Source organism: Erigeron canadensis, chromosome 9 (assembly GCF_010389155.1).
Source record: "Erigeron canadensis isolate Cc75 chromosome 9, C_canadensis_v1, whole genome shotgun sequence".
NCBI classification, from domain to species: domain Eukaryota; kingdom Viridiplantae; phylum Streptophyta; class Magnoliopsida; order Asterales; family Asteraceae; genus Erigeron; species Erigeron canadensis.
In genome coordinates, this window is record NC_057769.1 from 28,945,057 (window position 1) to 28,971,290 (window position 26,234).

Here is a 26,234-nt window from a genome sequence, read left to right on the forward strand (position 1 = left end):
ATTTTAACCAATGACATTATTTCTTAACTTATTTTACATGGAAAATAATTAATTAACATTAGCCTAAAAATCCTCCTAAAATTTTACGAATGTGACTAGGGATGACAAATAGACCCGTACCCGACGGGGATATCCAAAACCAGATATTTTTGGTCCGGGTTCGGGGTCGGGTATGCGGGTCTAGGGTCGGGTATGGGGATGGTTTTAAGTTTTTTTGCGGGTCCGGGGACGGTTTTAGATGAAAACCTGCATACCCGTCCCGTATACCTGATCCCCGCCCCGAACCCGTATACCCGACCCATATATATACATTATACAATAATAACATAATATGTTTATTTCCAATTATAATAAAAAGTCTTATTGGTTTGTAATCAACAAATGTAAATAACAACCAACATGATCTTCCGTATACTTTTTAAATGCCTTTAAACATTGTCTAAATAGATTAGAACATACATGTTCTTATTTAAGTTGACATACTATACAATATACATACATACTATGCAAATTACTAAGGGTTGAATATAAGTAAAATGTTGCTAGGCCATTCCACAAAACATATCCCCGATTATCCGTAGGAAAATCCATTACCCGATGGTTAGTAAGTAAACGGGGACCCGTCGGGTCCGAGTCCGAGTTTGGGACGGTAATTTTTAAACGGGTCCGAGTCCGGGATTAGCTAAACCTGGCCCATACCCGGCCCGTTGTCATCCCTAAATGTGACAAGTGGATTCCACTTAATCTCTTTTCTAATCTCTCCCCTTAAATTTCCACATGTCATCATTCAATCAATTTAAAGGATTTTTAGGCTAATGAATTATGATGATTAATCATTCCCCATTTTACATACAGATATATATATGTAAAGACATACATATCTACCGATGAAGCCAATTTAACAGACTATTTCAATAGTTTACTAAACATAAAACTTTTTTAGTTGAAACGAAAACACCATCGGCACGAGTTTTTAAATCAACTATTTCTATTTAGGGTTTTACTAGATGTGGGCTATTGACTAAAACGGGAACTCTAAGTTCTTCCATGCCTTGATCGACAATTGTAAAGCTTGTATGTGATTTTTAGACTGTTAATCAATGATATTGCGTTCAACAAGCCTAATGAAGTCAAGAAAAGGGTGTATGATTTTTTTAGGAAAAAGTTTGTTGAGGATTGGGTTGTGAGACCGAAATTTGGTGATTGGGTCGGGTTTAAACTTGACAATGAAAATTTTGTGGGATTAATAAAAAGGGTTTTGTTGAGGAGATAAATCGTGCAGCTTTTGAATGTGGGGACGACATGGGCCCCGACAATGATGGATTTAACTTTTGGTTCATTAAACAGCACTGGGTTAGGTTTGAGCCTTTCTCTAGTGTTCTAATGAATTTAATAATATCGGATCCATAAACATTGGAAGTGGCTCCTCCTTTATCACACTAATTCCCAAGGTTAAGGACCTGGATTCCCTAAACGAATATTGCCCCATCAACTCGTGGGTGTCATCAACAAAGCTATCTCAAAGGTTTTTGCTAAAAGGATCGGGAAGGTTATGGGGTCGGTTATATCTATTAATCAAATAGCTATTCTAGAAGAAAGATACATCATGGACAAGCCTTTGATTCTTAATGAATTGGTATATGTAATTAAGAAAAGGAAAGAAAAGGCTTTTTTTTCTTCAACTTGGACTTTGTGAAAGGCTATGATAATGTTAACTGAGCCTTTTTGGGATCGGTTATGAAGTTAACGGGTTTCCCTGACGAATGGTGCAAATGGATACAAGGGATTGTGTCGTCTGCAAGATCATATGTCTTGGTGAATGGTTCTTCTACCTTTAAATTTCAATTCTATAAAGGCATGTGACAGGAAGACTCAATTTCAACATTTCTCTTTTTAACCGTTATAACATAGTTTTCTTAATATAATAAAAGTCTTGTTTAATATTAACTAGGAAGTTCAGGCGGCGTTTTGCACGAATCCAGATATTGCGATTAAGTGTATTTTATTGATACAATTTCGTTAAGGTGGTTTACTGAGTTTGAATCCACAACGGTTTAACTCAAAACCAATACCATAAGGATGAATGATATGTTTGCCTACTCCTCTTTGGTCACCACTCAAATGTGTATTTCTCCCATTTATAAGGTAAGTCTGTCTGTTATCTCTCACCCTCTTTTTTATTTTCCTTTTAATTTATTAAACAATTTTTACAACTAATACAAAATAATGGATTAAGTAAAAAAAATTTCATTAAATAAATATAAATTAACTACAAAGTTAGAATAACACTGACAAATATAACAAAAATGAAAAATAAAGACGACAAATACTAGAAAAAGCAACGGTTTGAAGCGAGTTGGTTTGTACCAGAACCATGAAAGATTGTAGTGTTTGTGTATAAAGTTTATCGCATGTTGGTTTGTTCGTTAGTTTCCTTTGATCAAAAGATATATTGTGTGTATTGTTATAAAAATAAAATGAGTTGGTTTGAAATCCACATTTATGATTATATTTAATGTGACAAATTTGGTTTGGTGAAATTTTTTTCTTTTAATGAAATTTGGTAAAAATGGTGTAAAATGAATGAATGGTTGGTGAGTGTTTTAATACAAATTTAATGTTATGCTTAATAATAACTAAAGTAAAAATTGAAAAGATACTAAAATCAAATAACATTACCAATTCATAAAATACAATTATTATAAGGGATGGAGTTAACACCACATCTTTTAATAAACGTATCACTTTCATGCATAATTTCCTTTTGTATTTGTATTGTATAATATAAGAAAAGAAAAAAATGAAAGGAAAAAAGGAAAAGAAAAGATGAAGTTAGCATCACATCTTTTACTAAACGCATCACACTCGTGCATAATTTCCTTTTGTATTACTTGTATAGTATAATATAAAAGAATAAAGAATGAAAGGAAATAAGGAAAAGAGAAAAGTTGTTGTCTTATAAAACCTTTAACTTAATATCTCTATCAATTTAAAACCTGCAAATTAATAAAGTTTGATGGCAATGAAAAAAACAAGAAAGGGAGTTTAAAGACACAGATAGATTAGGTGGTGATCAACTAGCCTAACCATTTGTTGTCTATCCCATCCTCATGAAATATGTGGTTATTATATAACCAAGTTTGAATATAGTTACATTAAATACATCCCAATACCCATAATGTTTTTTGACATTCCTCACTCTCTCTTTATCTTTTATAAATTATAAATGTTATCTTCTTCCTCTTCTCTTCCAGATTATAAGTTTTCCATTAAAATTTAATCTCATCCCAAAAATTTATAATCTTTCATTCTCATTTTATTACTACAAAGAAAGGTACCTCCTTTAACATGTTAACTAACTTTTTTTAATCTTGTTATATCTAAAAATTATGTGCAATGTTTCTTTTCAAACCAAATAACATAAGTTTAACAAATTAATAACTTAGAACAATTATTAATTCTTAATTTTTAGCGCTTTTGTTATAATATAATATTTTTTCTTATAAGAAGTTTCTTTCAAATTGATGAGTCATTCTTAAAGAAAGAATAATATTTTTTATTGATGATACTTGTTGAGTGAACTAAAATAAGTCAAAAAAGATGATTGTTTTTTGTGAAATATGTGATGGTATGTTAGCCGTTTGATGTTTTGGTTTTTGTTAAAAAGTTATTAGAAAATTTATAATTATGATAGTGGATTTTTATCTATAATGGAGTTGGAATGAGATATCTTTATGGCTGCTATCTAGTTTATATGTATTGTTTACATTATTGCTTACTTGATGTTGCTTATCAGGTTTTTGAGAATATGTTTGAGATATGGGTTGCTGGAATACTATTATTTTGAAGATATATTTTATATCTAGAAGCAAAATTCAAAAATTATAGCATTCCGACAACCTATACTTCAAATATATTCTCAAAAATCTAGTCAGTGACATCAAATAAGTGATAGCAACAATATATATATATATATGAACTAGATTTAGATCCCGCGTAAAACGCGAGCCTTTTAATATAAACTTTTGTATTTATTTACGATTAGGTGATAGAGTATTTATTATTAGCGGCATCATGGTTAAAAGGACAAAGTTTATAATACTTGATTGAAATAAAGCATTACATAAGACTATTAGAAATCCTATACAACCCAAATAACCATAAAATTAGAATCACACTAAACTCAACTTAAATCTAGCAGGTAAATGGTAAACTGGAATACCAAGCCTCAACCCTGAACTTTTTTCACAAGTAAGCCACTTATGGCAATGGATCGTTAATCAACTTATGACAAATGCAAATTAACTTTGCAAGACTTATTAAATGATGAATCCCCAATTAACTCAAATGCCTTAATTGGAATAACGTTGCATTTCTAAATCCTGCAAATCACAATCTTTGTCATTCGTCATATCACATGTCTAAACTATGTCTAAACTTTGTATTCCTAAGCATAGCCATTGAGTGACTCACGCTGGAGATATTGACTCCAGACCGGTAGCGCATTTAACCCTCTGACCCGAACCAATAGCGAGAACCAACTTGACCAGCAACAACATTCAAGAGCCAACGTTATATTTAGAAGCAAATGAGCCAATCTGCCCTTCAACCTTATATCATCCATTTTATTTTAGATCTCCGAATTAATAAAAGAGTATAAGCCATTAAAAAAAGACATTTTAGATCTCCGAATTAATAAAAGAGTATAAGCCATTAAAAAAAGACATGTAACATATATGTATCTATATCTATAGTTACACACACACATATATATATACCTTGATATTAGATTGAATTTGTTCAAAGCTAGTCATCCCACATAATGCATTTGAGAGCATTACACTTAATTTCAAGAACATCAATATTGGAGGAGCCGGGGGGGGGGGGGGGGGGGGGGTTAGGTGGTGGGTGGCTTGTTTGGTTGGTGATATTTTCAACCCATTACTTCTATATATGCCCCTTTTAAGTTGTATTCTAGAATCGACCAACATGCCCATCTTGTCACCTAGTTTTGACCTTTCCTTGAAGATCAAATGGTGTGTCATCAAACGTTAGATTGCACCAAAACAAAGCCATGATTACAACTAAGAATTCTGCAAAGACATAATTTATTGAATAACTATACTCCAAAGCCCAAGCCATGATCAAACGTTAGATCACACGTTTCTCATCTCAATGTTAATAAAAATTGTCAAACAATTCAGTTACCTCATTTTAGATTTTGGCTATTTCATCAATCATATTAACTTTAAAAAGTAAAAACTCAATCATCGGTTCAAAAACAAATATAATGCAATTCACGATATCAATATCATCAATTTTTAAGCATGATGATTTTATTGATTAAACAAATATAATCAATAATGTATCTCGTGGAATGCGTACATGGGCTACAGATCACACAAATTCATGAAAATCTATTCAGCTTCAATTGCTTTGTTCCTTTAACAGTTTTTAACCCGATAACAACATGACTTATAGCCTTCGCGTATCCACCAATCATGCTTTTAGTTTCTCTGCAGATAACCAAGTCACCTATAACCACAACATAGATGTTATTTCATAATGAAGAGATATACATGCCAAAAAATGCTCCAAACAGTATATCCATACTACATTATTCTACAGTCACAACCCGACAATATAACTATACCATATATCATTACATATATCAAATACTAGGTCTTTTACCCCGCGCGATGCGCAATTGGTTAAAAATATAGTTCAATTAAGTGTTAGTTCAATTAAGTGTTGGCTAAAATTATATATATACGCTAACAATTATTAACAAATTGTTTTCATGCTTTAATAGTATATATAAACTCAGTATATTATTTATGTTATTAATTATTAATTAAAACCAAAAAATTTATTTACAAAAACGAAAGATTTTTCACTAACACCTTTGATTAACAACCATTATGAGATTTGCCATTAAAAATGGTCACCCAAAATCTAAAAAAAAAAAGTATTGTAGTTGAGTAACAATAACAATAAAGCAAAGAAAAGATAAATCTTAATTAAGTTATGCCATAACTATTAAATTAAGAAAAATAAAAAAGACATGCAATAAAACACATGAAATATAACAAATAGGTTAACTTGCATATTGAAAGTGGCGAGAACAAAATTAAAGAGAAAATCTAAGAATTTTATATAATTGTGTCGATGAGCATTAGGAAAAATATTTGTTTAGAAATAAACAATATATTAACCATAAGTAATGTGTGTATTTTTGGAAAAATATTTGTTTAGAAATAAACAATATATTTACTACAAGTAATTTGTGTATTTTTGGAAAAAAATCAAAATATATATTTAATGATTTTTATAAATATAAATAAATGAAAATATAAATAAATATATTGTAAAAAAATATGGGGATGCCACTTATGATAAATCCTATGTGGCAATATTTAAGGGTAACTTTATAATAAGGAGGATGTCTTAAAATGCTTGGATAACTACTGTTTTATTAATTAAATAGATAGATATGTAATGATTAAAAAAAACACTATAAAGATTGGGAACTTATATAAAAAGATGATACCTACTAAAAAACGTCTTCAAATCACATGTTACTTATATAAAATATATATATTAACAATCAATCAATCATCGAAAAAGATTAACAATCTGAATATGCAAACCGACAAAGCGGATCAAAAATTTGTTTAAGAAAAATGTATAACCACGTAAACTTGATTCCAGAGAAGTAAACTGAAGTACCGGCTACTTCAGGATCTGTGGTGTTCAATCAGCAAGCTATCCTAGAAGAGATGACACCTTTAGAACACTCTTTTGTCTCTGCAAAAAGAAGAAGCATGACAAGTTATTGAAAGACCATCTTAGACACTTTCCCACACATGAAACAACATTATTCTAAATCTTAGAACCTACAAAAATCGTTACTTTCTATTAAAATAGAAAAAAGTGAAAGATTACCTAAACCTTCCATCACAACCTTTAGGCTTGATGTTGATGATATTTTTTGGCCAAAAGTCATCGGAGGAATTCCCCTGATTTTAAGAAGAAAAGAAAATCACGAGTGATGATATAATCCTATGAAAAACTATTCAAACTTTATTAAATTCAAAAGAAAGTAAAAATACATATACATAAGTATAGATATATAGATATATATACATAAAACAAAAAACTTACCAATAAACCCTAATGGTGATTATGTGATAGCCACCAGCTCATCATTGGAGATCGAAAATAACCCTAACAAACTTGATAAAATAATCACTACTTACCATTACATATATCAAAAGAACAAGATGAATCCGTGAATATGATTTTTTTTTTCTTTTTATAGATTTCAAACTTATTATTTTTTTTTTTAAGATTTGGGAGAGAAACGAATTGAGATTTGAATATGGGAGAGAGAATGAAAGAGCATAAGTTTTTTTTATTGTTTTTATTTTAAATTAAAGTGAATAAAGCTTCCCCTTCCATGGGAAGCTATCTCTGACACACTAAAAACACCCTAAAAAACATACGAATTTCATCATCGATGACATCAGAAATCCTACGTGGCGCATCTCTTCTTCCGCCACATCGGCTTTTCTTATGTCACTTTGTTTCTTTCTTTAGTAGTATAGAAAGATTAGATAGGTAGCTTCAAAGACATTTCATTTCAACCCAGTTATCAAAAGGAATCTATTATCATAATTAAACTTTTTGATAGCCTTTTAGCAAAACCAAACATAAAATCGCTAACATAGCATCACATATTGCATAGAAAACATCATTCTTTTTGGCCTATGATCAGTTCACTCAACATGTAGCACCACAAAAAAATCATTCTTTTTTTAAAAATGACTTTTTAACCTGAAAGAATTTTTTTTTAAGTAAAAACAAGAATTTTATGTTATAACTAAAATGAAAGAAGTCAAAAATAAATAATTGTTTAAGTTATTGGCGTGAAGGGTCTGTTTGTTTTTTTAACCATTAAGTGACTAAATGGATAACTAACGTATGTATGGATTAAGTCAATACAGTTGTTTTTTGTTTATCAAATCAAGAAAACAAGCACTTTTGATGACTTAATGAATTAAATTTTTTTGATTAAGTCATGACTTATTTAATTAAGTCATAAACAAACACCATCTAAGTTACTCTAATTGGTTTGAAAAATAAAACGCATCAAATAACTTTGAGATATAACAAGATTAAGAAAATTAGTTAGCATGTCAAAAGAAGTACTTTTTTTGAGTAATAAAATGGGAACACGATTGTAAATGGGTTTCAACGTATTGGTTATAATGTGAGAAACCATTGTGCGTATTAAGATGTATTTTGTTTTATATGTTTTAATAAAACTACACCGTATTTAATGGTTTTCTAATTTATACCCAAGTTTGGATACCTAGGAGTGATGGGTTTCTTAAACAAAGCCTTAATAGTTTTTGTTAAATTGCATTAAATAATTGTATATTTACTATAAAATTAAAAGAATGGACTTCAGATACGAAAATATATAATTTTTTTTATGCACGTCGCTAAGAGCTTTATTAATTTAAAAAACAAAGATTTCTTTTACTGAAGGTAATGAGATTTTTGTTAATTTAAGAAACTGTTGCAGTATGAAGATTGGGTCAGAAAAAAGCCATTTTAAGAAACAAACAAACATCATTAACATCACCATTTTACCCGCTCCCATAATTCCTTTCAAACCCATGAAACTCTCTCTCACTCTATCTCCCATGCTAGCTATATATACATATATCCATATATATATATATACATACACACACTAATGACAGAACCACTTTGTGTTATATTATGTGCTTCTTGATTCAACCACAGCCTCTCAGACCATATCCATAATCCAAAAAAACAGATCACATTACAACCTCACATTTCATTTGTATCAAATCACTTTTGTCTAGATTTATAAGTTGTGTTTTTGGATAAATGGGTGAGGATTTTGAGATTCCGAATATTGCTGGAAAATTCGACGAGAGTGAGGAAGAAAACGACAAGATGGATGTGAAAGACAGAGAGGAGAAGGAGATTGGAAAAGATGGGTTGAAGAAAAAGATTGTTAAAGAAGGTGATGGATATGAAACACCTATTTATGGCGATGAAGTTGCAGGTACATTCATTTATTATGATATATGATAAGAGTAAATAGTTAGCTACTACTTATTTGCATGCACAATATTGTAGTTTTTAGTATTTTCTTTTTTATCACCTTTTTGGTGAAATTTAATTTTGTTTGATTTTTGATCTGGTGTTTGGAATGGTGGTTTCATGATTTCGCAGTTCATTATGTGGGAAGTTTACTTGATGGGACTCGGTTTGATTCAAGCTATGATAGGGAGATGCCATTTAAGTTCAAGCTTGGGCTTGGTAAGAATAGTTTTGAACCATTTGGAATGATGGTCGTTTTTCTGAGTTGTGTTTCTAGATATTTATGGACGATATATGTTCTTTGATTATACATGTTGTGATATAATCCTTTTCGGAAATCACATCTAAACATATATCTTCTTAGTACATTTTACATGTGAATATGGGTCGTTTACAAAGAGGCCTCAAGTTCAAATACCGTAAGCCTTTGGAATGGGGCACTATGCGTAAAACCTGTGGATTATTGACCCACCAAAATGGTGATTTCTGTGGTGGTCTAAGCAAACAGAAATGGGACCCCCTGATATGTGTAAACTAAAACATAAATGCAAGAGCTTTTACCCTTTGATGTTTCAAATTTGGTTAATTCAAGAGATGAAATTCTGAAAATTGCAACGTTGATAACATATACTTATGCTATTACAGGACATGTGATCCAAGGATGGGATGACGGTATCAAGACAATGAAGAAAGGAGAAAAAGCTCTGTTCACAATACCTCCTGCACTTGCATATGGTGAATCTGGATCACCTCCCACCATCCCTCCTAACTCAACACTTCAGTTTGAAATCGAGTTGCTCTTGTGGACCAAAGTGAAGGATATATGCAAAGATGGAGGCATATTGAAGACTATACTGACTGAAGGAGAGGGTTGGCAGACTCCTAAAGATGCTGATGAAGTGCTAGGTACATTTTCTGTGTATCAGCTGTCTTGTTCTAATAAGTATTCTCATAGTGGCAACATCGACTGGTTTATTGATAACGGGCTGATTTGGTTATGTTTTATCTCTAAAAGATCAGCAGTGTGATTGTAAATATAGATTAACATGAAACTGTTCGAAAGTTGCTAAAAGTATTTAACTTTTAAAGCATAAAGTCTCCAAATAATTCAATTGAAAATATTTGGATTATTAAAATTAATACTAATTGTTGTAAATTTTACACACTAGTTATTTATAAAATGTCAATGACTTTCGACAATGAGGAATTTGGGCCAGCCAGCCCCGTTTCGACGTATACAAAAACTCATCATACGAACCTTTAACCAACGAGCTTGACACGCCCATTATGCAATCTCTAACGACTCACTGAGGTTTTACACAATATATGTTTTTGTTGTGCAGTCAAGTATGAGGCCCGACTTGAGGATGGAATCCTAGTTTCGAAGTCTGATGAAGTTGAGTTCATTGTGAAGGATGGTAAGTATTTTCTTATATCATGTTATTCGTTTGCTTTAGTACAAATTTCTTTTCTACAATGTTCGCAAGCATGACATTGTAGGAAGTTAGGGGCCTCAGGGTTGTGGCGTTAACCAATAACCAGACTTGACCATCAGAATGTAGGATACTATGGATTAGGACATGGGAAGGGCAATGCGGATCTTTCTTAGAAAACGAAAAGATATGGTTTTCGTACAAGCTATTGAAAATGCACCCCGATTTTCAAGTATCATGCACCCGTATCCACATACCAGCCTGTACTTACATCAGCATATTTGTGCAGGGTGTTTCTGTCCTGCTGTGTCAAGAGCTGTGAAAACAATGAAGAAGGGAGAAAAAAGTCTCCTTGCTGTGAAGCCACAATGTGAGATATTTAAACTTTAATCATTAAAATGTCAATTTTTTATGCTCCAAGATTGAATCTTGATGAAATAATTTGACATTATTTACATCACAGATGCATTCGGAGAGAATGGCATGGAAGCAGCAGGTGATAATGAATGTCTTGTGCCACCAAACACCATCCTTCAAATAACGCTTGAATTGATTTCATGGAATACCATTTCTGAGGTTACAACTGACAAAAAGGTTTTAAAGAAAATATTGAAAGAGGGGGAAGGCTATGACCGCCCAAACGATGGTGCAGTCGTTCAAGGTTTTCTTCGTCATTGTCTTCTTGTTTTGTGTCATGAGACAAACCTGATTAGATGGCTAAGATATCTTTTTTAGTATGGGTTGAAATGGTTATGTTCGGGTTGGATTGGCCCCCCAAAACTTTTTTCCCTCATTTGAAGTTAGAAAACTTTATGAAAAATAACTATTTAATAGAATGATTTGAGAGGTTGTATGCATTAACAACAGATTTTTGGCGTCCTTTTAATACTTTAAACCAATTTGATCCATTTGACTGGTTCCCCATATAACTGATGTTGTTGATCTGATCCATTAGATATAACACCACCCAAACTAACCCATTCATAACTTAATGGTTTAAAGTAGTGATATGTAAACTCAACTAACATATGAGATGCTTTTGTTGTTGCACTATAGTGAAAATGATCGGGAAACTCGAAGATGGAAGTGTGTTTGTGAAAAGAGGGTATGATGAGGTACCATTTGAGTTCAAAGTAGACGAAGGTGGGTCTCCTTTTCTGTTGAACTAACTAGATACGTCCTTTTGAAAAAAGTTCTAAAGAAGCAAGCTTACACCGATTTGGGGTCGGGTTTTCATGACAGAACAAGTCATTGAGGGACTTGATAGAGGTGTACAGACCATGAAGAAAGGTGAAGTTGCACTGCTAACTATTCATCCAGAATATGCATTTGGTTTAACCGAAACACATCAGGAATCCGTTACTGTTCCTGCAAGTTCCACTGTTTTTTATACGGTTGAGTTGGTTTCATTTGAAAAGGTATATGAAGCTATCCATGACATCTCTATCCTATAGTTCTGAACTTGTTTATTATTTTTGAAAAAGTTGTGAGGATATAAGGTTTGAGTAACATTTACCCTTGCTGCTTACAGGAAAAAGACACGTGGGAGCTAACTACACAAGAAAAGATTGAAACTTCCAGGAGAAAGAAAGAAGCAGGAAACACACTTTTCAAGAAACAGAAATACGAAAGAGCTTTAAAGAGATACGAGAAGGTAAATGCATGTTGGTACTACTGTGTTTGGATGTGTGTTTTGAGAATGGCCGGTCAGCAGATAATCAATTGTTAAGTTTGGATAATATGATTCAACTTCTGATTATCTGGTTAATTATGGGTCTTTTGGATAGTTAGTTTCATACCAGTTAGAACAACATTAGTTAGAAAATGGTAACCAAATGCCACTTTGTCATGTTTTTCTACAAGTTGTTTATATATTCAGAATTTTCCAGCCATCATAACAGTTGATTATCTGATTATAATAGAAACTTCAAACAACAAAAGAATATCGGAACATAATCTCCTACAGGACCTACACCCCATTTTTTAGCAACGGATTATATGATTAAGATACACATCTATATAGTCTTTGGTATTCAAGGGTTCAAGGTTGCTGTGTTGAGTGTGTTCTTAGATTACCGAAAAATGTCACCCATATGAACCTATTTTTTTGTGATAACTTGACAAATCATCCATCTTTTCTGACATAGGCTCTCAGTTTCATCGAATATGACTCCACATTCAGTGAAGATGAGAAAAAGCAAGCCAGGGTGCTTAAAATCAGCTGCAACCTTAACAATGCCGCATGCAAGCTAAAACTGAGAGACTACAAACAAGCGGTAAAGCTTTGCACAAAGGTCTTAGATGCTGACAGCAAGAACGTTAAGGCACTTTATAGGAGAGCCCAGGCATACATCCGGCTTGTTGATTTAGATCTTGCAGAGATGGATATCAAGAAAGCACTTGAGATTGATCCTGATAATAGGTAATCTTGGTCTTTTTAATCTTTCAGTTTTTGACTTTCAAATGAGTTGGAACCTCTGAATTAGAGGTAGCAAAATGGGCGGGTCAGGTAACTGATTAAGACAGGTCAAGATCACTATAAAAGTAACTTTTTTTTGCAGGTCAAATGGATCGGGTTGGGTTCTAAGTTCTTTTAATCCAAAATTTAGTAAAAAATTTATCACTGAGTCTTACTACATTACATATATTATATTATTTGATTATAATCTCTTTTTTTTGACAAACTGATTTGAGAGGTCTTATGCATGAAGTGAACTTTGACTCCTTGGGCTATTGACAACAAATTTAACCCGTTTCTTTTTAATTAACTGCTTTTACCCTTTTGACCCATTAGATACAAACATGAAACATATGCCGAATCAACCCATTTATAAGTAAACATGTCAAGATTGCCGCTTGTACTTTGTTATAAATTTGGTGTTTGGATCTCAAATTACTTTATGACACCAGGGACGTGAAGTTGGAGTACAAGCTATTGAAAGAAAAAGTGAAGGAATACAACAAGAAAGATGCACAGTTTTATGGCAATATTTTCACGAAAATGAACAAACTAGAGCACCTTGATACTGCTGTAAGACGGATATATATGTCTATGATCTTTTCTTTAAAGCAATTAACATACTAAAAACTACTATGGGATATGATATATCTACAATTGTATCTAAGGATTACATGTTAATTGTAGTTTTCGTGAACATGCAGAATGGAGCAAGAAATAAGGAGCCCGTGTCAATGACGATTGATAGCAAAGCATGATGAACTATTCTTTGCTGCTTCTTTTTGATATTCAGTCATGGTTAATAACTAGTAAGTAGGAAAAAAAAGGTTCAGTTATTAAAGTTAATCACACGTGTTTAGCTAGTTGAGGTTTCATCATGAAATTTTGCAGCGTTATTTAGAAAAAAATGGAAATTGAAAAATAATAAGATCCCACTAATTTTGAAATTTTCATCAAGTCATCTAGTAATCCTAAAGAACTTTTGCAGTGTTGTTTACAACCTTTGTTACTCATGACAGAAACAACTGAAATTTGTTTGCCAACAGAAACGATTATACAAATGATGCCAAACTGATGACCTATATCTCATGATATCATGTAAAATGTACATCATTACCAGTCGTGGAAAGAACAGAATCTGGCGGTGTAACAGAATATGTATCTCCTTTTGAATAACTTTCACATAGTGCATAATAGTATCCCATTTTTAACTTCTAGATGGATAGTCTTTCTGGCAGCAAGAATCTAGACATACATATTCAATATCTGTCCCCCAACACTCATATCATCATAATCCTTAGGAGGGTCAACTTGTTCTGGATGCAGTAGTGGATAGGTCTGCATGTGTCATCAGGGCATCAGGCTGCTCTCCTTCATAACGAGTGATTGTTTAATGGTGCAAAGCTATATATAGACATCCAGAGTGATTGTATCTGCAACTTTTTTTTCTAGATACAAACAGATAAGATTGCAGATAGAGTCCAATAGATGTTGTAGTCAGCACGGGTAAGTTTTCCCTTAAGCCGCATTTGACAAAGTAAAGCCTATCTGGTGCATCAAGTTCAAGATGGTGTCGGCTTAGCATAATCATGGAAATGGTCTTTTCAGGGCTACTAGTCTGGGGTCTGGACGAATATCTTCACATCTCCCTTAGGGACTGGTCTTGGGCACATCTAAATGCCGTAAATGAAGACATAACCGGATAATCCTCTAAGTTGAGAAGAACAACTAACTGCTCAAACAATACCACAATCACGTATTCACATTTTACAATCCTTTCTACAATTAACTTTGTGCTTTTTGGTTGAATGAATTAAAATTTTAGATTTACATGAACTTTGTGAAGTTTAAGATGAGTTTCATGTCATTGTTTCCTATACTTACTGCATTTATTCGTTGGTGTCTAACCAAAGAAGAAAATTTGTGGCATCCAACTTTAACAAATGTATCATTACCAACAATTAAATATGAAAAATATGTTGTTTTTTTTTCATCATACAAAATCAAATCAAGTTAAAAGTCATCTTACACATGTCTTCATCTAACTAGGTCTTGTATATAAAATAAATGACTTTTAAAAAATAAAAAGCAATACTCGAGTCAAATTAGCAAGCAAAACATGTCTAAAAGATAATTAAAAAAGGGTCAAAAGATTATAAAGAACGCAAAGATAAGATGTAACATTTTATACAAAAACTTTTAGATGTGGTGTTGCATGGTGTCGTGATTTGAGCTCAACTGATAGATGTATTTCTAGATTTCCTAAAGGTATTGGGTTTGACTTTTTAAAGTGACAAGTCTGTTAGGTTTTCTTTAAACCTGTAACGGCTCATGTTTTAAATCTTCGTAGTCTAGAGTACGCGTAAAACTTTACAATTGTATAGTGAGATTTAATCCGATGTCGAATAATTAAAATTTTTTTATTAAAGTTTAAAATTTTTGATAATCTCAACAACCATGTTTATATCTTCAAAAAGAATCAAATATTAATACCAAAATAACATAAACAATAAATTAAAACTTCTGTAACCAAAACAAATAAAATAAACAACTAACCGAATATATCCAGCTACAATAGGTTTCCACCTGGTTATTTTTTTCCTGCTACAATAGTTGTTTTGCGGAAAAAAATGGTGATTCACCGGAAAAATTGAAATCGCGATAACTTTGTTGTTTCTTCGAAATAAGACTTGAAACTACCACCAATCAACTCAAAAATTGATCCTGTACAAACCTTGACCAAAAGTTTTCGAATCCAACACTCGCCGGAAAAAATGGTGATTCGCCGGAAAAATTAAAATCGCGATAACTTTGTTGTTTCTTCAAATTAAGACTTAAAACTACCACCAATCGACTCAAAATTTGATCCCGCACAAACCTTTACCAAAAGTTTTTGAATCCAACACTCGCCGGAAAAAATAGTGATTCGCCGGAAAAATTGGTGTCTTGTCAATGAGGCCAGAATGTCGTTGATCTGTTTCACAGTTTTCTAGATATTGCTTCATACCAGCGAGCATCTGATAAAGGTTATCAATTCACAGGTAACCAGACTTGAAACAGAACACTAGAGGTGTTTGGTCAAAAATTGCGTTAGTAATAACAAAATATTAAAAAAAAACTAAGGTAATCAGTGACAACAAATAGTTAACAAAGTCATTTTGGCTGCTTTAAAATGATAACCAAATTACACCTGTAAGAGACCTTCAACATTTTACATGATTCAACAATTACATCTTAAATTCATATATTAAGCCCCTTACACAGTTTACACCCATACACAAAATTAAGCAAGACTACAAACCAGAGTAACCTTGATGAAACAGTATAAATATACCAACTAAAAAATTCTCAACTTATAATCCAGACTTTGAGTTGATAAATTCTGGTTTCGAACACCAGATAAAGCTTCAGGGGTAATTTTTTTAATAAAAAAGAAATAACAATTAAAGTGGTAACCGGTAACTTGATGACTAACTGGTTGCTTACATTACATAACTCAAAAAACATAGTTGATTACACTAGATAACAAGTCGAGTAGATGGATACATTACATAGCCTTTTGGTCATAGTTGGTTATACTCTCATGCCTTTATCTCATTTTATTTTCAAGCAACTGAAATTAACTTGTTTGAGATCCTTATGAACATGAAGTGGCCGGTATCATTTTGTTTAATGATTTCAAAACTTCATAACTTATTTTATTACTCGTGAATCATATATAAAAATAATAATATAATATAATAACTATTCATTATTACTAACATTAGTTAGTTGTAATCCATTTTGCCATAAAATGAAACTAGGATAATTTTTATTATTATCGTATTTAATTTGTAATCCGAAAACTATATATAAAATAACATATTCTCTATATATATTTAAAACCCGTTGCTCGGTTTGTGTGTTATCTCATTCATTTTTATTTTAATATTTAGGTGGCGCCCACAAATAAAGTTGTGTGTAATTTTGTCTTATTTAAATGACGCTTTCGTAATTAATCTAAAACAATAGAGCTGAGCATATTTTAACTTTATGTATACGTATAAGATGGGGAAAAAAAAAGCTTTAGGAGTAATTATTTTTCTTTTATATTTTCATAGTTATTATAACTATATTAGCATACTACTCCGTACTATACTACACTAGACTAGATAAATATTTACCAAGCATTTGCCAATCAACTAAATAATAGCATTTGCATTTTCATTACATATGTTAGACCATGTTTATTTTTGATTTACGTTTCCTCTACCAACTCTTCATTTTTATCATTTCTTGACATTATATTTCACATCAAACTTTATAAAAGATTTATATTATTTTCTATTCTACTGCTGCCTTCAATTTAATTAGTTACGTATACTTCTTCAAATGTACCTAAAAAACAAATTTTGAAGGATGAAGCTAACATACAAGTTAACCAAACATGTTGATTTAACGTTAAAAACAGTTGCACGGGGTTTGAAACTAGTTTTTATACTAAAATATGAAAAATATATGTATTTTAATACTTAAAAATTATCATATACATAAATAAGTACAAAGAAATTACACATCCCTCCAAATTTGTATCCCCGAAATTTATATATCCCTTCCATTTCCACTAAATAATAACTATAAAATATTCACATCCAACCAAACCCCACGTCCCCACCAACTCTTACAAAAAAAAAAAAAAAAAACATTATCTCCTAAAAGCCACCAACTCTTCTCTCACTTTTTACTTTACTTTAAAAATCACAAATATCCTTTCCTCTACGGTCGATCCATAGAAAGAAAACAACACAAGGTTCGTGAGCTAATTAAACATCCAAGTTATATATGTATTAATTCTCTTTAAAAGTTTGTATTAAACCTTTAATTTATACTAGTGTACTACTAATACATATATTATATTAGTACGATGTATGTATGTGTAAGAAAATCTTTTTAATCATCGAAGTTATATGGGTATGTACGTAGTATGATGTATGTAGAAGAATCCTCTTAATTATCCGATGAAGAGATGTAGAAAAATTAAGAAGCAAGATAAATCATTAAGAAAAAAGGTTGTAACTTGTAAAGTCGAGCACAACTCATGCTCTAGCTTGACTCTTATTTGATAAATGATAGTATAAGTTGAAGTTTGCTGAGACTTAATTTTATCCTATTTATCGTTATATATGTTAGACATGTTTGTATATTGGTAGGGTATTTCCTGTCTCGATTTTATCCATAATTGGAAAGAGTTTTTTTAATCCCTTTTCTACTCTTAGGGCCGCAACGCAATAAAGCTTTTCGCTCTAGAAAAAGATTCATTGTTTAAGGATGCAGCTTATTTGCTCCATCCTCTTTTTCTCTTCTTTTCTTTTTTCGTTTCGCATTTCTCGTCGCTTCGGTGAATCACTTGAGCCCTGATACATTTTCGGTAATGGCTTGGATAGCCCCTTAAGTAATATCCTAACGTGTACTCAAGAACACAAGAAAAAATGGAATCAAGCAAATTCAATGAATGTATAGAGTCAACGGTACGACAGACAGCGCTGCCTAATCTTAGCCAGCTGGCGAGTCGCCCGGCTACACAATTTAACAATCCACAACTATACGGAGAAAATGGATGAGTCAGTTGCAGCCTATAGCTTGAATGACAGCACCAACTTCCTATCCTTGACTTCTCCTAGTGGTTTGATAGGCATCTTCTATATCCCCACAGGACTCTGTTTAGACGCTCTCTTTTCATCCCTAGAAGAGGGGAGCCATTCGCCCTAATTGAATAAAAGCTAGCAGTAAAAGTCCTGAGTAAAATCTAGTTTGTTTTTTGTTTGTATCTTTAGATTTTTATTTTGTTGATTTATAACATCTTGCTTGGCGATCAATATGATATTATTCTATGGTTCTAAAAAAGAAATTGACGTGTTTGTAGATAAGAAAATACAACTATTTATCTATACTTCTATATCTATACTATATGAATAAACAAACTACCCCACCCTCTTTTTCAACTCTCTACCTTTAAAATACCCTTAATTTTTAACACATTCCTAACTCACACACTAAATCTACCCAATATATCTCTAAAATATTTTACTCCCATATTTTTCCAAACCATCTATCTCCTTTATTAGTTACTTTAAATATTTCTACATAATATCTCTATAATATTCTTAATAAAGTTATTTACAAATAATACATCTGTTAACCATAAAATAACTACACTCAGTGCTGGCTTAAGCTTTTTGAGGCTCTTAAGCGAGATTAATTTTAGGGGCCTAGTTGATTAACATGCATATTAAAGTAAACACAAAAAGTAGGAAAAAATATATAGTTCATCTTATACACTAAACTTGTATGTGGAAAAAAAAACGCAAATAAGCAAAATTCTATACCATTTTTAAGAAAAAGTCTTTCTGATTATTAAGATATAATTACTAACTCGTTGTTGAAAATCGGAGTAAAAAACTCGGATTTTTTTATTTCTATATAGTTAGTTTTTTCCCCCTTTTTTCTTTGAAGGTTGTAACTTCGTTTGTGTAATGTCTTTTAGTCTAAAGGTTACTCATGAGGCAAGTTTATTTGTCCATTTGTTTTCTTGGGCATTTTTGTTACCCTTAACTTTAGTTGATACGAACTCAAACAATCTCTAGGCGCATCATATATAGCTATTTTCGGTCAATTAGAATATCAAACAACATCTTAACATCAATAAACTCTAAAAAGGAAACATAACACAAATCCTTCATAGCAAGCCATGTTTTTCTGTGTTAACACATTCCAAAAAGTAATCAACCATGATACAAATGTGTCTATCCTCGCTTTAACACAAAATAAAGAATGACTTAATATACAAAACTTATTAGCTCTCATTTCTAAATGATATATACCTTTCTAACTCTAATCTTTAAAAACATAAAAATAGCAATATTATTTTTCCAATTATAAGGATCTCAAATACTACTTGAGCCAAACTATCAATCCTTTTATGTTAACCATGGTTTAACCACCACAACAGCCTCAAAATCTTTCAAACCACCATTTTTCTCAACCACTGCAATTCTCAAATAATACTTCATTCCTGCCACAATTTGTTTCTCGGCCTCCACAACTCTTGAAAAAGTCAATTCGTTGTCGTTCAAACCCGACCCGCTTTGTTTCAACCGGTTATCTCTTGAACCTCTTTGTTTTTTTCAACATTTGCCACCTTTGTTCTGCCTCCTAACATAGTCCTCCCATTTGCCATGATATGTATTTAATTATATGTTTCCATATATTATATATATAGATTGAAAGTGTTGTTGACTTGTTGTATGTGTTAACGTGTTACGAGTATATATATATATATATATATGGTTTGGTAATTCGACTCGTATAGAGTAGATTAAAACTTAATGTATGGGGCACTATGGGCGTTTTTTTAAAAGAAATATAAATTCATGCATGTATCTGCGTATGACAATTTAGATAAAGGAAATAAGGAATGCTTTAGAAAAATAAAAAAAAAAAAAAGAAAAAAAAAAAAGACTATTCGGAAAGCATTGAATTTAAGTTTTGTTTATATACTCGTATAAAATAACAATAACAATGCATGTTACAATATGTAGAATTAAATTTTATGCATTTGAAAATTTACATTTTCAATCAGTTATAATAATATCTCAAAAGTTAAATAAAACTAGCTGCATGTGTATCCATATTTATATTAAATTTTATCTTAATTTATAAAGCTAAACTAGATTTTTGACCCGTGATTAACACTGGACACGAGACTTACGACATTATTAATATTAGATATTAATACATGTAACTCATAAAAACTTATAAGTTCAAAGTTGAAGATATATGTAGATATTATATGTTTAATTCAAATGCCAAAAATGTTAAGTTAATAGAAAGAAATCTAATGTAACAAAAACATATTGTAAGCATATACCCTCTTTCACCAGTTGAAAAACTTTTTTTATAGACAAAATTTGTTGTAATGTCTTTTGTCTTCTCATCTTTGTCACATATTAACTTGAGATACTGCAATGTATAATTGTTCTTGTGCGAAAGCCGGACTTCGTAGATAGAAACCAATTTTAATAACATTGTAAAAATAACTATTTTAGTTATTTGTTTTTTATTAATTAAATAAAATTATGTAAAAAACTAAATGGTGACATCATCGAGAGTCAATTTGATGAAATCGAGCGATATAATTGATTAATAAGTCATAAATTCAACCGTCTCTGTTAATATTAAAATAGTACAATTACTATTAAAATCTTGATATATTTACATTAAATTTAATTTATTGTTAATTAGTTATATATATATATATATATATATGATAGAACATATTATTGGTTATATATTAGTTATTATTTTATTGAATAAATATTAGTTATTATTCTATCGGATATATATTAACTATTATTATTTATTTATTATATTGAAATTATTGGGTAAAAAATATAAATTTGTGATGGAAAACAAAAAGTGTAAATTAAAGTCAAAGTTGAAAACAAAAGTCAACATTAAGAAATCGAGAGCTATGATTGATCGATAAGTTATTAGACCAACTGTGCTTTAGTATAATAAAAGATTTGATGAATAATAAAGATTTTTTAGATAGGATAACCTAACTAGTACATTTTAAGTTAAATGTAATAAAATATAAAGATTTCTTAAATAGAAAAACACAATTTTAAGCATACAAAGTATTTTGATTGGTCAATGAAAAATTAAGCATTTTAATTGGTTAATTAAATTTTAAGACAATTTTTTTTTATTAAGAATAAGAATAACTTATCATAAGAAAAAAAAAGTGATAAATCCTTAAATATAAACTAGAAATACTCTTAACTATTAAATGAAAACATGTAAAAAATATGTGCCATTTTTAGAGGTCTTACCTTTTTTGCTTTAGAGGTCTTACCTTTTTTACTGTTTTACTTTAGAGTTTGTACTTGAGAAACATCGCTACAACTGGGGGGAAGATGTAAAATATGAAACAGTAGTAGTATTGCGGGTACCAATCTAACAAAGCTTTGAGAGAGTATATTCAATTTCACAATAATTTCGTTGCATCTACCAATAAAATTAAAACTTCATTTAAAAACTTGTTGGTGTATGTATCACACGCTCTAGCATTGTTTTCCACAAAGTGAAAAAGATGCAATTACAGGAATATAAGGCTTTTAAGTTTTTTTTTTTTTTTTTAAGATGAGGATCATTTGTTCGTAACAGCGGATCTAGCTTACATTGTCTTAACCGGATCCGCGCTAAAGAGTCCCCTCACCCTCAATGACTAGTAGGAGCAGAAACTCCCAACTAAACCGCACGAAGGAACGACATTTAATTGGGATAAAATCATGTCCGCTCTGCAGGACTCAAACCTGTTTCACTGGAAGAGTTTATCATGAAATTCCTTTAAATGTGCTTACCATCTCTTGAATTCGAGACCTGCAGCATGTAAAGCTGATGTTCCACAATTAAGGTATAATAAAAAGTACAGGGACACAACCCTATATCAAAAAGATGAAACTTAAAAGCAATCATTAGTTGCTAACAGGTTACTTAGCATAAATCTGTTAATAAAGAGAAAAATTGATTTATATTATATTGTGATGATAAAACAATACAAATTGAGCCCCTATTTATACATATACTTTCACGTCTAAAAAAAAGAAATAAAATCAAGTCTTGATTTCAATCTTGCTGCCAAAGTCATAATCTTCTTAATATGGAAATGATGATTTGATTTGATCCAATTCTTATTTCTAACACTCCCCCTCAAGTTGAATAGTAGGATCACCAAAATTTAACTTGCTTAGACATTTGTGAAACATAACCGTTCCCACAGCTTTGGTTAGGATATCTGCAAGCTGATCTTCAGACTTGACGAATGGTAATTTGTTAACCCCGTCTTCAAGTTTTTCTTTAATGAAATGACGATCAACCTCTACATGCTTGGTTCTATCATGTTGAACTGGATTTTCTGAGATTTGAATAGCTGCTTCGTTATCACTCATGATCTGAATACTTTTTCTCGGAGCGAATCCCAATTCCGTCACAAGCTTCTTTAACCATAATGCTTCTGCTAAGTCTTTAGATATACCCCGAAACTCAGCTTCAGCACTTGACAAAGAAACAACTTTTTGCTTTTTACTCTTCCATGTGACAAGATTTCCTCCTACAATAGAGAAATACCCTGATGTTGATCTCCTATTTTCTTTGTCTCCAGCCCAATCAGCATCTGTATATATCTGAATATCAAGATGACCATATGCTTTAAACAAAACTCCATGACCAGTGGTGCCTTTGAGGTATCTGATAATTCTTAATACTGCATCCATGTGTTCTTCTTGAGGTTGGTGCATGAACTGACTTACTACTCCAACGACATATGCTATATCTGGACGAGTATGAGCAAGATAGATCAGCTTCCCCACCATTCGTTGATACCTGTTTTTATCAGCAAGTTTACCATCTAATTTCATGAACAACTTCTGATTAATAACCATGGGTGTATCTGCTGGTTTACAATCAATCATCCTTGTTTCTGCCAAAAAATCAAGTATATACTTTTTCTGACAAATAAAAATTCCTTGTTGTGATCTCAACACTTCAATCCCGAGGAAGTACTTAAGATTTCCCAAATCCTTCATTTCAAATTCTGCACATAAACTTTCTTCTAGCTTCTTGATCTCTATTTCATCATTTCCGGTGATAATCATATCATCAACATAGATTATCAGACATGTTATCAAACCCCCTTTATGATTAAGAAACAAAGTATGATCAGAATTACTTTGCTTATACCTATATTTTTTCATAGCTAATGTGAATCTGTCAAACCATGCTCTAGGAGATTGCTTTAACCCATAAAGAGATTTCTTCAATTTGCATACTTCTCTATCTTTGAAATTGTGAGAAAAACCAGGTGGGGGTTCCATATATACTTCCTCTTTTAGTTCTCCATGTAAAAAAGCATTTTTTTACATCAAACTAATGAAGAGGCCAACCTTTATTTGCTGCTATAGAGAACAATACTCTCACTGTATCCAGCTTTGCAACCGGAGAGAAGGTTTCAGAATAATCAACTCCATACGTTTGAGTGTATCCTTTGGCAACTAATCGAGCTTTATATCTCTCAATTTCACCATCCGGTCTATACTTAATTGTATAGATCCACCTGCATCCTACTGGCTCCTTTCCTTGTGGCAAAACACATTTATCCCAAGTTTCATTTTTAACTAGTGCATCCATTTCCATATTCATAGCATCCTTCTACCTTGTGACTTTCAAAGCTTGCTCTACACTTGATGGAATCTTTTCTGAATATAATTTTGCTGTGAATGCTTTTGCTTCTTTAGATAGATTTCCTTTCACCATGTTGGCCATTGGATATTTAGAGCTTCTGGAGAATTTTTCTGGAGAGTACCATTTTGCAGGTATTCCTCGAGTTGACCTGGGTGGCAGAACATACTTTTCTGGAGCTTCTGTAGTATTATGTTCAACTTCTACAGCATTCTGTTCAACCTGTTCTCCACTTTCCCGCATACCCTCATTCGTGGGATCTAGTACACTTTCATTTGAAACATCAAAAGAACTACTTAGTGAATAATTACTTGCCTCAGATATCAGGTTTGGAACAGTATTTTCGGTGGCACTGGAATTTTGAGACTGAGAGGACTGTTCTTCAGACTGAGAGGACTGTGACTGATCTTGAGAGTCAACCACGGTATTTTTACTACCTTCGGAATTATAACTAAGCCAACTCAATGTGTCACATTGTTCCCCCCTGACCATTGTGTTGTGGGGAGTAAAAATAGCTAGTTTTAAGAAAATCACAATTCATTGTGGTATACATGTGTTGGGTTTTTGGATTATAACATCTATACCCCTTTTGAGTAACTCCATATCCCACAAAAACACATTTCTCAGTACATGGATCAAGTTTATTTCTATATGATTTTGGAATATGAACAAAGACTGTACATCCAAAAATTTTGGGTTGAAGAGTGAGAGCTTGTGGAAGAGTATGGTATTTAGTGAATGTTTCTAATGGGGTTTTCATGTTCAGGATTTTTGTAGGAAGCCGATTAATTAGATAAGTGGCAGTGGCTAGAGCTTCAGGCCAAAACAGTTTAGGAACACAAGATTCGATTATTAAAGCTCTAGTCATTTCCAATAAAAGTCTATTTTTCCGTTCAATAACACCGTTTTGTTCTGGGGTGTGAGGGCATGTGGTCTGATGGATTATACCTTTGGATTGAAAAAACAATTTCATATGTGAGTTTATATATTCTCCACCATTGTTGGACCTCACAATTTTGATAGATTTTTGAAATCGATTTTGAACCATGGTATAAAATGCAGTGAACCTATCATATACTTCGGTTTTATTTTTCAAAATATAAATCCAAGTCATCCGGGTGCAATCATCAACAAATATCACATAATACCGGAAATTTTAACCTCCAATAATAGGAGTTGGACCCCAAACATCTGAGTGGATTAATGAAAAAGGTGTTTTAACTCTAGTGTTATTAGGTTTAAAGGTCTGTCTGTGGCTTTTAGCTAAAATGCAAGTTTCACAAGAAATTGGTTTATTGGAAGGAAAAAGATCAGGAAACAAGGTATGTAAATAACTACCAGATGGATGTCCGAGTCGTCTATGCCATAACCACGATTCTCTTTCACTCGTTCCATGAGCGAGCATCACAGTTCCATTTTGAGTTACTTCATCAACATAATACAATCCTCCTCTCTCAGTGCCACGCCCAATGATCTGCCCTGTCCTAATATCCTGTAAGATACAAAAAGTCGGATGCATGAGTACTGAGCAATTGAGTTCTTTTGTCACATGGCTTATTGATGAAAGTTTATGTGACAAAGATGGAACATAAAGACAATTTGACAATTTAATATTCTGGAAAATCTCAATGCTGCCCTCGGACTTTACATCCATTTTTCCCTTGTTCGCGGCTTCAATATGTGTTTTCACGGGTTTTGATAATTTAACAAAATCTGATGCTTCATATGTCATCGTGTCAGTTGCTCCACAATCGAATATCCATGGCCCATTAGAATTTATAGAACTGCTTTGGGCTGTGTGAACCATGTGAGCCGTTCCATTAAAATTTGTTTGACCTGTATGAATTATTTGGGCCGATCCATAGTCTACACCTTTTTTACTATGATTAGAATTCTTTGGGAATAAAGTGTGTATATTAATTTCA

The 26,234-nt window shown here is 32.0% G+C and overlaps 1 protein-coding gene across 1 annotated transcript; it reads left to right on the forward strand.

Annotated features, from left to right (window-relative positions):
* The first annotated feature begins 8,770 nt into the window (after window positions 1–8,770).
* On the forward strand, window positions 8,771–13,979 carry LOC122583973 (peptidyl-prolyl cis-trans isomerase FKBP62-like). Its single transcript, XM_043756342.1, has 12 exons — window positions 8,771–9,103; window positions 9,274–9,360; window positions 9,787–10,047; window positions 10,485–10,559; window positions 10,864–10,944; window positions 11,038–11,235; window positions 11,631–11,717; window positions 11,817–11,992; window positions 12,106–12,228; window positions 12,722–12,996; window positions 13,485–13,605; window positions 13,737–13,979. Exons 1-12 carry the CDS (start codon window positions 8,923–8,925, stop codon window positions 13,788–13,790), a joined length of 1,719 nt encoding a protein of 572 aa, XP_043612277.1. The 5' UTR covers window positions 8,771–8,922; the 3' UTR covers window positions 13,791–13,979.
* The last annotated feature ends 12,255 nt before the right edge of the window (window positions 13,980–26,234 follow it).